The sequence below is a fragment of the Arachis ipaensis genome, chromosome B10, assembly GCF_059453495.1.
Source record: "Arachis ipaensis isolate K30076 ecotype BB chromosome B10, ASM5945349v1, whole genome shotgun sequence".
In the NCBI taxonomy this organism is placed as follows: domain Eukaryota; kingdom Viridiplantae; phylum Streptophyta; class Magnoliopsida; order Fabales; family Fabaceae; genus Arachis; species Arachis ipaensis.
Window position 1 is genome coordinate 131,914,122 of NC_142435.1, and position 14,804 is coordinate 131,928,925.

Below are 14,804 nucleotides of genomic sequence, written 5' to 3' on the forward strand. Positions count from 1 at the left end.
GGAAGAAGCATCTCCATTCCTGCCATTGGAGCAAACAACTTTGAGCTAAAACCTCAGTTAGTTTCTCTGATGCAGCAGAACTGCAAGTTTCATGGACTTCCATCTGAAGATCCTTTTCAGTTCTTAACTGAGTTCTTGCAGATATGTGATACTATTAAGACTAATGGAGTAAATTCTGAAGTCTACAGGCTCATGCTTTTCCCTTTTGCTGTAAGAGACAGAGCTAGATTATGGTTGGATTCTCAACCCAAAGACAGCCTGAACTCTTGGGATAAGCTGGTCACGGCTTTCTTAGCCAAGTACTTTCCTCCTCAAAAGCTGAGCAAGCTTAGAGCTGATGTTCAAACCTTCAGACAGAAAGAAGGTGAATCCCTCTATGAAGCTTGGGAAAGATACAAACAGTTGACCAAAAAGTGTCCTTCTGACATGCTTTCAGAATGGACCATCCTGGATATATTCTATGATGGTTTATCTGAGCTATCAAAAATGTCACTGGACACTTCTGCAGGTGGATCCATTCACCTAAAGAAAACGCCTGCAGAAGCTCAAGAACTCATTGACATGGTTGCTAATAACCAGTTCATGTACACTTCTGAAAGGAATCCTGTGAGTAATGGGACGCCTATGAAGAAGGGAGTTCTTGAGGTTGATACTCTGAATGCCATATTGGCTCAGAATAAAATATTGACTCAGCAAGTCAATATGATCTCTCAGAGTCTGCATGGAATGCAAGCTGCATCCAACAGTACTCAAGAGGCTTCTCCTGAAGAAGAAGCTTATGATCCTGAGAACCCTGCAATAGCAGAGGTAAATTACATGGGTGAACCTTATGGAAACACCTATAACTCATCATGGAGAAATCATCCAAATTTCTCATGGAAGGATCAAAAGCCCCAACAAGGCTTTAATAATGGTGGAAGAAACAGGTTTAGCAATAGCAAGCCTTTTCCATCATCAACTCAGCAACAGACAGAGAACTCTGAACAAAATGCTTCTAATTTAGCAAATCTAGTCTCTGATCTATCTAAGGCCACTGTAAGTTTCATGAATGAAACAAGGTCTTCCATTAGAAATCTGGAAGCACAAGTGGGCCAGCTGAGTAAAAGGATCACTGAAATCCCTCCTAGTACTCTCCCAAGCAATACAGAAGAGAATCCAAAGGGAGAGTGCAAGGCCATTGACATAAGCGCCATGGCCGAACCTGTGAGGAGAGGAGAGGACGTGAATCCCAAGGAGGAAGACCTCCTGGGACGTCCAGTGATTAATAAGGAGCTTCCCTCTGAGGAACCAAAGGACTCTGAGGCCTATCTAGAGACCATAGAGATCCCATTGAATCTCCTTATGCCCTTCATGAGCTCTAATGAATATTCCTCTTTTGAAGAGAATGAGAATGTTACTGAAGAGCAAACTGCCAAGTTTCTTGGTGCAATCATGAAGCTGAATGCCAAATTATTTGGCATTGATACTTGGGAAGTTGAACCTCCCTTGTTCATCAATGAACTAAGTGATCTGGATCAACTGACATTGCCTCAGAAGAGACAGGATCCTGGAAAGTTCATAATACCCTGTACCATAGGCACCATGATCTTTAAGGCTCTGTGTGACCTTGGTTCAGGAATAAACCTCATGCCCCTCTCTGTAATAGAGAAACTGGGAATCTATGGGGTGCAAGCTGCTAAAATCTCATTAGAGATGGCAAACAGCTCTAGAAAACAGGCTTATGGACAAGTAGAGGACGTGTTAGTAAAGCTTGAAGGCCTTTACATCCCTGCTGATTTCATAGTCCTGGATACTGGAAAGGAAGAGGATGAATCCATCATCCTAGGAAGACCTTTCCTGGCCACAGCAAGAGCTGTGATTGATGTTGACAGAGGTGAAATATTCCTTCAATGGAATGAGAACTCCCTTGTGTTTAAAACTCAAGGATCTCCCTCTGCAACCATGGGGAGGAAGCAGAAAAAGCTTCTCTCCAAGCAGAGTCAACCAGAGCCCCCACAGTCAAACTCTAAGTTTGGTGTTGGGAGGCCACAACCAAACTCTAAGTTTGGTGTTGAACTCCCATATCCAAACTCTAAGTTTGGTGTTGGAGAGTCTCAACAAAGCTCTGCACATCTGTGAGGCTCCATGAGAGCCCACTGTCAAGCTATTGACATTAAAGAAGCGCTTGTTGGGAGGCAACCCAATGTTTATCTAATTCTTATTTTTATTGTTTTTCATGTTTTCTTAGGTTCATGATCATGTGGAGTCACAAAATAAACAAAAAATTCAAAAACGGAATCAAAAACAGCAGAAGAAAAATCACACCCTGGAGGAGCATCTGTCTGGCGTTCAAACGCCAGAACAGAGCATAGTTCTGGCGCTGAACGCCCAGAATGGGAGCATCCTGGCGCTGAACGCCCAGAACAAGCATGGTTCTGGCGTTCAACGCCAGAAATGGCAGCAAATGGGCGTTGAACGCCCAAAATGGGCACCAACCTGGCGCTGAACGCCCAGAGTTGTGTGCAAGGGCATTTTGCATGCCTAAATTGGTGCAGGGATGTAAATGCCTTGACACCTCAAGATCTGTGGACCTCACAGGATCACCTCAGGATCTGTGGACCCCACAGGATCCCCACCTACCTTCACTCACTCTCTTCTCTCTTCTCAATCATCCTCTGTTCCCAATAAACACTCATCCCTTCTGTCTTCCATTTACCACTCACACCCATACACCCACTTACCTTCAAAAATTCAACATCTCTTCCCCACCCAATCCCACCCATATGGCCGAATACACATCTCCCTCCATCTCCTCCATATCTTCTTCTTATTCTTCTATTCTTTCTTCTTTTGCTCGAGGGCGAGCAACATTCTAAGTTTGGTGTGGTAAAAGCATAGCTTTTTTGTTTTTTCCATAACCATTGATGGCACCTAAGGCCAGAGAAACCTCTAGAAAGAGGAAAGGAAAGACAAAAGCTTCCATCAAGGGTCTATAGCTCAGTGGTAGAATATTTGACTGCAAATCAAGAGATCCCTGAGATACCTCAGGGGATACATTTTCTTCCACACAATTATTGGAAGCAACTAAGGGTGGAACATCAAGAGCACTCCATCATCCTTCATGAAATCAGAGAAGATCTAAAAGCAATGAAGGAGGAGCAACAAAGACAAGGAAGAGACATATAAGAGCTCAAGGACATCATTAGTTCCTCAAGAAGGAAACGCCACCATTACTAAGGTGGATTCATTCCTTGTTCTTATTTCTTCTGTTTTTCGTTTTCTATGTTATGTGCTTATCTGTGTTTGTGTCTTCATTACATGATCATTAGTAGTTAGTAACTATGTCTTAAAGTTATAAATGTCCTATGAATCCATCACCTCTCTTAAATGAAAAATGTTTTAATTCAAAAGAACAAGAAGTACATGAGTTTCGAATTTATCCTTGAACTTAGTTTAATTATATTGATGTGGTGACAATGCTTCTTGTTTTCTGAATGTATGCTTGAACAGTGCATATGTCTTTTGAAGTTGTTGTTTAAGAATGTTAAATATGTTGGCTCTTGAAAGAATGATGACTAGGAGACATGTTATTTGATAATCTGAAAAATCATAAAAATGATTCTTGAAGCAAGAAAAAGCAGCAAAGAACAAAGCTTGCAGAAAAAAAAAATAGGCAAAAAAAAAAATATAGAAAGAAAAAGAAAAAGCAAGCAGAAAAAGCCAAAGCTCTTAAAACCAAGAGGCAAGAGCAAAAAGCCAATAACCCTTAAAACCAAAAGGCAAGGGAAATAAAAAGGATCCCAAGGCTTTGAGCATCAGTGGATAGGAGGGCCTAAAGGAATAAAATCCTGGTCTAAGCGGCTAAACCAAGCTGTCCCTAACCATGTGCTTGTGGCGTGTAGGTGTCAAGTGAAAACTTGAGACTGAGCGGTTAAAGTCAAGGTCCAAAGCAAAAAAAAAAAAGAGTGTGCTTAAGAACCCTGGACACCTCTAATTGGGGACTTTAGCAAAGCTGAGTCACAATCTGAAAGGGTTCACCCAATTATGTGTCTGTGGCATTTATGTATCCGGTGGTAATACTGGAAAACAAAGTGCTTAGGGCCACGGCCAAGACTCATAAAGAAGCTGTGTTCAAGAATCATCATACTGAACTAAGAGAGTCAATAACACTATTCGAAATCTGAAGTTCCTATAGATGCCAATCATTCTGAACCTCAATAGATAAAGTGAGATGCCAAAACTATTCAAGAGGCAAAAAGCTATAAGTCCCGCTCATATGATTGAAGCTCTGTTTCATTGATAGTTTGGAATTTATAGTATATTCTATTCTTTTTATCCTATTTTGATTTTCAGTTGCTTGGGGACAAGCAACAATTTAAGTTTGGTGTTGTGATGAGCGGATAATTTATACGCTTTTTGACATTGTTTTTAGTATGTTTTTAGTAGGATCTAGTTACTTTTAGGGATGTTTTTAATAGATTTTGTGTTAAATTCACATTTCTGGACTTTACTATGAGTTTGTGTGTTTTTCTGTGATTTCAGGTATTTTCTGGCTGAAATTGAGGGACTTGAGCAGAAATCAGATTCAGAGGTTGAAAAAGGACTGCTGATGCTGTTGGATTCTGACCTCCCTGCACTCAAAGTGGATTTTTTGGAGCTACAGAACTCGAAATGGCGCGCTTCCAATTGTGTTGGAAAGTAGACATCCAGGGATTTCCAGCAATATATAATAGTCCATACTTTGGCCAAAAATAGATGACGTAAACTGGCGTTCAACGCCAGTTTTCTACCCAAATCTGGCGTCCAGCGCCAGAAAAGGATCCAAAACCAGAGTTGAACGCCTAAACTGGCACAGAAACTGGCGTTCAATTCCACAAATGGCCTCTGCATGTGCAACACTTAAGCTCAGCCCAAACACACACCAAGTGGGCCCCGGAAGTGGATTTATGCATCAATTACTTACTCATGTAAACCCTAGTAGCTAGTTTATTATAAATAGGACCTCTTACTATTGTATTAGGTATCTTTGGTCTCAGTTTTAATCCATTGTTCATCTTAGGAGACTATTGATCTCGTTTAGGGGGCTGGCCATCTCGGCCATGCCTGGACCTTTCACTTATGTATTTTCAACGGTAGAGTTTCTACACTCCATAGATTAAGGTGTGGAGCTCTGCTGTTCCTCAAAGATTAATGCAAAGTACTACTGTTTTCTATTCAATTCTTCTTATTTCGCTTCTAAGATATCCATTCGCGCCCAAGAACGTGATGAAGGTGATGATTATGTGTGACGCTCATCATCCTTCTCCCTTATGAACGCGTGCCTGACAAACACTTCTGTTCTACATGAATTAAGCTAGAATGAGTATCTCTTAGATCTCCTAACCAGAATCTTCGTGGCGTAAGCTAGAATGATGGCGGCATTCAAGAGAATCCGGAAAGTCTAAACCTTGTTTGTGGTATTCTGAGTAGGATTCAATGATTGAATGACTGTGACGAGCTCCTAACTCGCGATTGCAGGGCGTTAGTGACAGACGCAAAAGGATAGTAAATCCTATTCCAGCATGATCGAGAACCGACAGATGAATAGCCGTGCTGTGACAGGGTGCGTGAGCATATTATTCACTGAGAGGATAAGATGAAGCCATTGGCAAGGGTGATGCCTCCAGACGATTAGCCGTGCCGTGACAGGGCATTGGATCATTTTCCCGAGAGATGACCGAAAGTAGCCGTTGACAGTGGTGATGTATCACATAAAGCCAGCCATGGAAAGGAGTAAGACTGACTGGATGAAGATAGCAGGAAAGCAGAGGTTCAGAGGAACGAAAAGCATCTCCATTCGCTTATCTGAAATTCCTACCAATGAATTACATAAGTATCTCTATCCCTATTTTATTATATAATATTCGAAAACACCATTATCACTTTATATCTGCCTGACTGAGAATTACAAGGTGACCATAGCTTGCTTCATACCAACAATCTCCGTGGGATTCGACCCTTACTCACGTAAGGTATTACTTGGACGACCCAGTGCACTTGCTGGTTAGTTGTATCGAAGTTGTGACAATTATGAATTAAGATCAGAGCACCAAGCTTTGGAGCCATTACCAGGATTTGTTCGAGCCTGGAGATCACAATTTCGTGCACCATTAAGTTGGGAGTCTACTCTGTCAACATGAATACCATCTTCGTTGTCTTATAAGAGAAGTAAAAAAGGGAACATGGTAATTAAAATCAATTGGAAGCAATTAAACAAATAATAAAATTTAAATGGAAAAATACTTCTTGCATTAATAAATTCTAAAAATAATCCAATTGTAACTCTGAACAAAGATTAAGGATATGAAAGAGTAAGGAAAAAAACAAACTAGAATAATAATGACTTCAACGGAGGTAGCAACTCTTTGTAATATCCAACTCAACAGCATAAAACTAGGAATCCTAAAACCTAGAGAGAGGAGAGAGCCTCTCTCTCTCTCTAGAAACTACATCTAAAACCTAAATTGTTAATTATGAGAAGTTATGAATGAATCATTTACTCTTCAGCCTCTAATCTGTGTTTTCTGGGCCGAAAACTGGGTCAAAAACAGCCCAGAAATTGCTGGGAAAGATTTCTGGGTCGCTGGATTTTTGTGCATGCAACGCGTACGCATGCGCGTCACCTATCTGTACGGCCACTATGGCAAATTATATATCATTTCGAAGCCCCGGATGTTAGCTTTACAACGCAACTAAAACTACCTCATTTTGACCTTTGTAGCTCAAGTTATGATTGATTTAGTGCGAGGAGGTCAGGCTGGACAGCTTTGCAATTCCTTTAATTTCTTGTATTCCTTCCACCTTTGCATGCTTCCTTTCCATCCTTTAAGCCATTCCTACCCTATAAACCCTGAAATCACTTAACACACATATCAAGGCATCGAATGGTAATAAGAGAGGATTAAAATTAGTAAAATTTAAGAGCAACGAAGTATGTTTTCAATTATAGCACAAAATCAGGAAGAGAATTGTAAAACCATACATTTTGTATGAATAAGTGTATGAAAGATTGATAAAATTCACTCAATTGAGCACAAGATAAACCATAAAATAGCGGTTTATCACCAATGCCTACAGTTAAGCAAAGCCTAAATCTATGTTCAAAAACGAAGCCTAAACATCAAAAGCCTGGAATGGTCTAATGCCTATGTACTGAAACTATTCAAGCACTCAATCAAATGAACAATGCACATGCAGAATCTAAATGGAAAAGCAAGTAGCATAACAACAGAACAAAGCTATCCAGATTAAGAGAGGGAAAAAGGAACTTACCAGGATAATAGTAATGATTGAAGGAGGCTGAAAAACTGGGGGAGATTTGGACGAAGCAGGGACTCGCAGCAAGGAACTTGGGAAGAGATGGGAGTAAACGAAAGAGATGTGATGATAGTGGAGAAGTGGAAGTGAAAGTGAAGGGAAACCAAAAGGAAACTGACACGTAAAGAAGCACGAAAGACAAGGGTATAATAGAATTTTCACGCGGGGTTTAAATCAATCATCAAGGGCATTAAATGCTCGGTGCAGAAATCGAGGCGACGTGGGACGTTCCCTCAAGGCGACGAGCCTTACTCGCTCGTAGGGGGCACGCCCGCACCACAACCAAGCAGCAACCCGACCAGGCGACGACACGTAAAGGAGAGCATAACGCGCCAACAACGCCACTCACGACCGCAGCTGGCACGTTGGGGGCACTGTTCTGGCCCGGCCCGGGTGGGTCATTATCCAGCCCGACCCGAGCAACCGACTAAGCAGACCCCCGCGCCCTAATCGCGACCCATATACCTACCTCCTGGCAGCCAGCTGTGTGATAGCTGGGAAAGGAAGCTTCCAGGAAAGGGACTTCCCCTGTGGGACCCGCTCTATTGACAGGGTATATATGGGGAGGGTCCTACCCCTCCCCCAAGGTACGCCACTACCACCCTTACTCTCACTGCCATCTGTGTCATTCCTGACTTGAGCGTCAGAGTGTCATTGCAGGTGGCTCCCCCCCCCCTTTACATCACAGCGACTCGGGAGGTCGTCTGTCCACACGTCCCACTCACCAGACTCAGATCCCGGCCGATTCCCACCTTCTCACCTAAGGAGCATCTCTGACCCGTTCGGCACACAAAGTCCCGAACAGCAGCCAATTACAACAATTGGATTTATGATAATATGGTCAATATGATTCACTTAATAAATATATCATATCAACAAATTTTGAAGCCATCAACAACGGAAGTGATAGAAAGACTAATATGAAATAAATTTGGTTAAAAAAATCTTCTGGAATCTAATTTGAAGAACAAATAATTTTTCAGGGACAAATTTGACCATAGTTTTACCAAATTTGTAATTAGGTATCTATATTTTTGTCTTTCGATTAGATTTTTACGTTGCTTTTAATTTTATAATTAGGTCATTTTTGTACCAAAAATATTAAAATTAACGAAATATTTTTTCTAAACAATATGTGGCCAAAGATTTAATTAGGTTCTTAATTGTGGATACCTTCAATTTGCAGAGAAGTATTCTGTTAAATCTAATATTTTTTATACAAAAAAAGACCTAATTACAAAACTAAAAATAGTATAAGAATTCAATTAAAAAAATAAAAACCTAATTATAAATTTAAAAAATTATAATGACTAACGGAATAATTAAACCTAACTTATTTAAAGTTTTATTTAAACATAATATTCAAAATTCAAATAAAATATATAAAAAATTATTTTATGTATTAAATATATATATAATTAAAATTAGCATACAATAATACATTATAATGTATAATTTATGCAATAATACATTATAATTAATAATTTATGCTTTAATTTCTAGAGAATAATAGAGAAATTTCTTTACAACACAATACTACAAAAACTTTTCATTGCTTTCAATTTCTTTCTTTATATTCCGATGTTCTTTGAACCAAACACAAGGCTAGTGTTGTCATAAAACTTCATAAAAAAAATAATACATCTATATTTTTTTAGAGATATTCTCCACATCCAAATAATTTTGGTATCCAAACTCATTTAAGTAATTTTAGGTTACACACTTTTTTTAATTTTTCTTCTTTCCTCACGCTTCTCCTCTTCTTCTTCTTCTCTTCTCCCCGCGCTTCTTCTTCTCACGCTCGTTTACGCACGGAGCTTCTTCTTCTTCATCTTCTTCTTCGCGTTCCTCCTCCTCCTCATTCTCCTCCTTCTTTTTCGTGTTCCTTCTTCCTCACGTGTATTCTCCTTATCGTCATTATTTTGTTGTTGTTGCTGCTGTATTTTTTTGTCTTTTTCTCCTTCTCTCCTTAGTGAAGAAGCAGTAGAAGGTGAGGAGGAAAAGTTTTAAATTGTGCAGAACAGAAATGAACCGAACATGTTATTATGGTGAAACAATTGTATAGTACTAAATGAATGGAGCATTATCCATTATATAAATTCAAATTCGAATAGCTTTCTGCATAATGAACCGAACACGTACTCATGGTGAAACAATTGTATAGTACTGAGTGAACGAAACATAATCCATTATATAAAATAAAATTCAAACAGCTTTCTGCATAATGAACCAAACACGTACTCATGGTGAAACAATTGTATAGTACTGACTGAACGAAACATAATCCATTATATAAAATCAAATTCAAAACACCTCTGTCTATAATTTAGAGATTATCAATTCAATTCAGATTCAGATTCAAATTCAGAACACCTGCGTCAATTCAATTCAATTCAATTCAATTGAAAAAATAATGTTTGTGTTGTTGGTGATGACAATAATGAAGAAGGAGGAGGAGGAGAAGCAGAAGAAGAAGAAAAGGAGGAGGAGGAGGAGGAGGAGGAGAGGCAGAAGAAGAATCTACGTGCGCAAAGAAGAAGAATGAGGAGGAAGAGGTATACGTGAATTTAAAAGAAGAAGAAGATAACGTATGTGTGTATTTGAAAGAAGAAGAAGAAGATAAAGCACATATAATGACTCTCTTTTTATAATAGTTTTTATTGGTGTTAGACTTACTTAAATAAAATTTTAATAAAAAATTCTTAGATGTATAGCATAGCTATTTTTTTAATAAAAAATGTGTATCATTCTAACCCAAAGTGATCAGATAGACTTCTTGTAATACTATCAAAACTTGATTCAAAGGAACTAACATCAAACTAATTGAATTAACCGAGAATTAGTTACACCAAGAAAAGAATTTAAATAGTAAAAGGCTAGTAAAGTAGGTGGATACAATGTACTTCTTCCTCATAAATAACTTCCTCAAGCCATTTACAACAAACAATTAAGTGTACGCAAAGATTCTACACCAATTGTGGAATTATAAACATGTGAGCACTTACTAAGATTATTAATTAAAAAATATCTTATAAAATTTCTTATACTATTATTAAAAGGAAATTTGTAAAAAATTTTATAATACTAATAAACCCTAAAATATATTTTAGAACACTTGTTAACTAACTTTTAAACATAAACATAATTTAATTTATTTATCAACCTACCATACAAGTGTTAAGTGTACACTAAAATTGATTACAAAATTGAATATATTAAAAGTACATAATGAATTAAAATATACATACATAACAATTAGTTTTTAATTTGGACATACTATTGTTATTTATTTATTAATTTGAACACAAAATAGTAGAAGAATTGGTTGTTAGCTCAAACTTTTGAATGGGGAAGTATAAAGAACCCTTTTTCCTCCTCAAAATTCCTATTGCTTAACCAGATTGATTAAGATTTGTACGAGAAGGCGGTGAGGCTCAAACAAAAACAAAAGAAGCAGCAATAATAATAATAATATGACCGTTAATTTAAAAATTGAAGCGATAAAGACACCTCGTAACCAAAGCCTGCGACCAAAAAAGAGAATCTCTGCCACTGCCACCACTTCGCTTCTCTCTCATCTTTGCACTCAAAACGAAGAACTCTATCCCATTACGACGCCGTTTTGGAACCCCAAAAACCCTTACAATCTTCATGAGCTAGCTACCGCTCTCTTTCTCTCTTCTTCACCAAGCTCCGATCTTTCATTCAGAATCGGAACCCCATTTGCGTTTTTATGCAATGGGCTGCGCGCAATCTAAGATCGATAATGAGGAATCAGTGGCAAGGTGTAAAGACCGAAAAGCCCTTATGAAAGAAGCGGTCGCCGCCCGAAACGCCTTCGCCGCCGGTCACTCTGGTTACGCCGTCGCACTCAAGAACACCGGCGCCGCCCTCAGCGACTACGCCCACGGCGAGACCAACCTCGCCGAACACCTTGATAACACCACCAACAACCACCACCATCCGCCGCCCCCTCCTCCGCCTCTCTCCGCCTCGGACAATCCCCAACCGCCGCCTCCTCCTCCCATAGACGACACCCTTCCTCCGCCTCCTCCTCCGTTGCCGAGCTTCTCACCTTCTCCTGTCCCTCTTAAACGCGCCGTTACCATGCCCCCCGCCATCGCCACCCAGCACCGCCGTAACATTGCCGCCGGAATGGGCGACACCGGCGCCATTGCCGAAGAGGACGAAGGAGAACAACAACAAAATAATGTCTCAAAGAAAAATGGTGGATCCGGTGACGCGCCGCCGTCGTCTCCGCCGAGGACGCCGGAGCTGAAGGCGGTTCCGCCGATGCCGGAGGCAAAAGGCATGGCCTGGGACTATTTTTTCATGGTAGATAACATGCCTGGCCCTTCTTTGGGTGATGCTGAAGATGATGACGTCATCAATGAAGAAGAAGAAGAAGAAGTTGAAGAAACTGAACATGTTAATGTTAGAAAGAAGAATGGTGTTATGATGGAGGAAGAGGTTGAACCTAAGACCCCTGAGAATGTTAAAGAAAAAGGTGGTGTTGTGGTTATGGAGGATCATCATGATTTGGAGATCTCAGAAGCTACGCACATTGAGCATTCAAAAACTGCACCTGCTGATTTCAGAAGAGCAATGAAGGTTGTTGTTCCAAGTGTTACTCTTTTGCAGATTTTGACCCTTCTTGATGATCACTTCCTCAAAGCTTCTGAGAGTTCTCAGGAAGTTAACAAGATGCTTGAAGCCACTAGGTTGCATTATCATTCCAATTTTGCTGACAATAGGGGTAACTTCCATTCTTTTTATTTCAATTGATTTTGTTAGTCATTTTAGTCCCGACTTCATATATGCAGATCATTTTATGGATCAGCTATTTGTTGTTATTTTGTGTCTCGTTTATTTATGGAATTTGTTTAAAAAACTTGGGCTGGAATATTGAATTGTATGTAGCAATCCATTGGCCAGCGTAGCTGTAGGAGACGCCCACGATGGATTAGTCTTTGTCTCTGTGGGAAACCAAAGGAGATTTAGTGAATTTGTTTGTTTCCCCTTTTGGAGTTGTGCGTGTGCGTGCGCGCGAGCATGTGTAATTGAAGCGTTTGGGAATTGAATGGTTTTATGGTGCTGATTTGCTGCAGGTCACATTGATCATTCTGCGAGAGTTATGCGCGTGATCACTTGGAATAGGTCGTTTAGAGGCGTGTCGAATGGTGGTGACGGCGCCAAGGATGATTTCGATTCAGAAGAATATGAAACTCATGCCACTGTTTTGGATAAGTTGTTAGCATGGGAAAAGAAGCTTTATGAGGAGGTGAAGGTAGGTATCATCTTCCATTTTCGACATTTCTTATCTTCATGAATCACCTTATTTGTTATTTTTCGTGTTAGTATCTTGTAATGGTTTACAAAAGCTTATACGTTATTGAGGTTTGCTGCTCTGCTTGTCGAACAGCAAGGCGAGCTTATGAAGTTCGAATACCAGCGAAAAGTCGCCATCCTAAACAAGCAGAAGAAACGTGGTGCCAGTGCCGAATCCTTGGAGAAAACCAAAGCTGCCGTAAGTCATTTGCACACGAGATATATAGTTGACATGCAGTCCATGGATTCAACAGTTTCCGAAGTGAATCATATCCGTGACGCACAGTTGTATCCGAAATTGGTCGCTCTTGTTAATGAGTAAGTTTGAGTTGCGCACTCTTTGAACAAATCTAATCCAGGATCCGAGTAATTAATGTTTCGAACTATTTGCTAGAGTCTTAATCATGAACCTAATCGACTTCTCTTCAGGATGGCAAACATGTGGGAGACTATGTGCATGCATCACGACAGCCAGCTGAAAATCGTTATGGACCTCAAATCGGTTGATATTTCGCAAGCTCCTAAGGAAACAACCAAGCCTCATTACGACCGCAGCGTGCAACTTCTGAATGTTGTTCAAGAATGGCATTCTCAATTCGAGAAGCTTGTGACTCACCAGAAACAATACATACAAGCTCTTCATAGCTGGCTGAAGTTGAACCTCATCCCTATCGAAAGCAACCTAAAAGAGAAAATCTCGTCCCCACCGAAAGCCCAGAATCCGCCAATCCAAACCCTCCTCCTTGCTTGGCATGACTACGTTGACAAGCTCCCGGATGAGCTAGCAAAATCCGCCATTTCCTCCTTCGCTGCCGTGATCAAGACGATCATAAATCAGCAAGAGGAAGAGATGAAGCTAAAGGAGAAATGCGAGGAAACCAGAAAGGAATACCTGCGGAAAAACCAAGCGTTCGAGGAATGGTACCAGAAGTATTTACTCCGGCGAGGGTCCGAGGAAGCAGATCACGAAAGAGGAGAGGAAGTAAACACAAACAACCCTGTCTCGGAGAAGCAATTCGTCGTTGAGAGCTTGAAGAAGAGACTGGAAGAGGAAGTCGAAGCTCACCAAAAACTGTGTCTTCAGGTTCGAGAGAAGTCGCTACAAAGTCTCAAAACTCGCCTGCCTGAGCTCTTCCGCGCGCTATCAGACTATGCTCATGCGAGCGCCGACGCATACCAGAAACTCAAGGCAGTCACACAATCACAAGAAGGTGGCACAGCATGACAATGTAAATGCTTTTGTTTTGAGAAGCCTATGTAGGTTTTTTCTGTTCAAACTTGAGGCCTTTGTTCATTATCATGACACAAGTGTGTGTGAAAATGCATATTTATGAATCTTGTGTTAAAATTTTGTCATAGATCATAGGCCTTTGATGGAAGCTTATTGCTCAAGTGTGTATGATATGATTTATTTATTTATTGTTATTCAATTAATTAGCCTAAAATGGGTTTAAGATTGTTGACTTTCACCAAATTATATGTTGACTCATGATCAATATGATGTGTATCCTAATCAAGTGGTGAAAGAAGTCTCTGCTTACAACTACCATATTTGGTTTTGAAATACGTAATGAAGTACAAACATTAGTCACAAAAACCACGTTCTTGTAAATTATCTATGGAAGATCAAACATTCACAAGGTATATTCAGAGACTGAGTTTATTTTTATTTGATAAATTCAACTTAAAAGTGGATCGTTTTATAGATGAAATTTTTGTAAATTATTCTTCCAAGTTTCAATAGTTTGAAATGTTTTTATTTTTTCATATATAATTTTGGCACTGAATTTTTTTTTTGGGGATAGTAATTTTGCTATTCTAAAAATTAAAATGGTAATGCTAGGTGGGAGACAAAAAAAATAACTCAAACTTACTTTATTTAGCATTCATTAATTATTCAAATTTTGGCTTTTTTGATTAATTTTTTTTGTTATCAAATGTTTTCGAAATTAAAATTATCAATCATTTATGGTATGTTATTTCTAAATTATGCTCAATAATTATCATTGCATTTTAAGAAAAGTATCGTTATTAATTACGCTCAATAAGAAAAATGTTTGCTATTAATTATAGGGTAAAGTGATAAATAAATTCTTAAAATTTATACTTTAGATAAATTAATTTCTACCAAAGTACTACTA

At 39.4% G+C, this 14,804-nt stretch overlaps 1 protein-coding gene and 1 non-coding gene across 2 annotated transcripts; one reads left to right on the forward strand and one right to left on the reverse strand.

The window, feature by feature from the left end:
* Positions 1-324: 324 nt before the first annotated feature.
* Positions 325-432, reverse strand: LOC148581756 (small nucleolar RNA R71). Its single transcript, XR_015895923.1, has one exon. It is a non-coding gene; the product is annotated as a small nucleolar RNA R71 (small nucleolar RNA).
* A 10,290-nt stretch (positions 433-10,722) lies between these two features.
* Positions 10,723-14,108, forward strand: LOC107623683 (DNA ligase (DUF630 and DUF632)). Its single transcript, XM_016326029.3, has 4 exons — positions 10,723-12,091; positions 12,444-12,622; positions 12,758-12,981; positions 13,093-14,108. The coding sequence occupies exons 1-4, from the start codon at positions 11,074-11,076 to the stop codon at positions 13,886-13,888; spliced, it is 2,217 nt and encodes a 738-aa protein (XP_016181515.1). The 5' UTR covers positions 10,723-11,073; the 3' UTR covers positions 13,889-14,108.
* Positions 14,109-14,804: the final 696 nt, after the last annotated feature.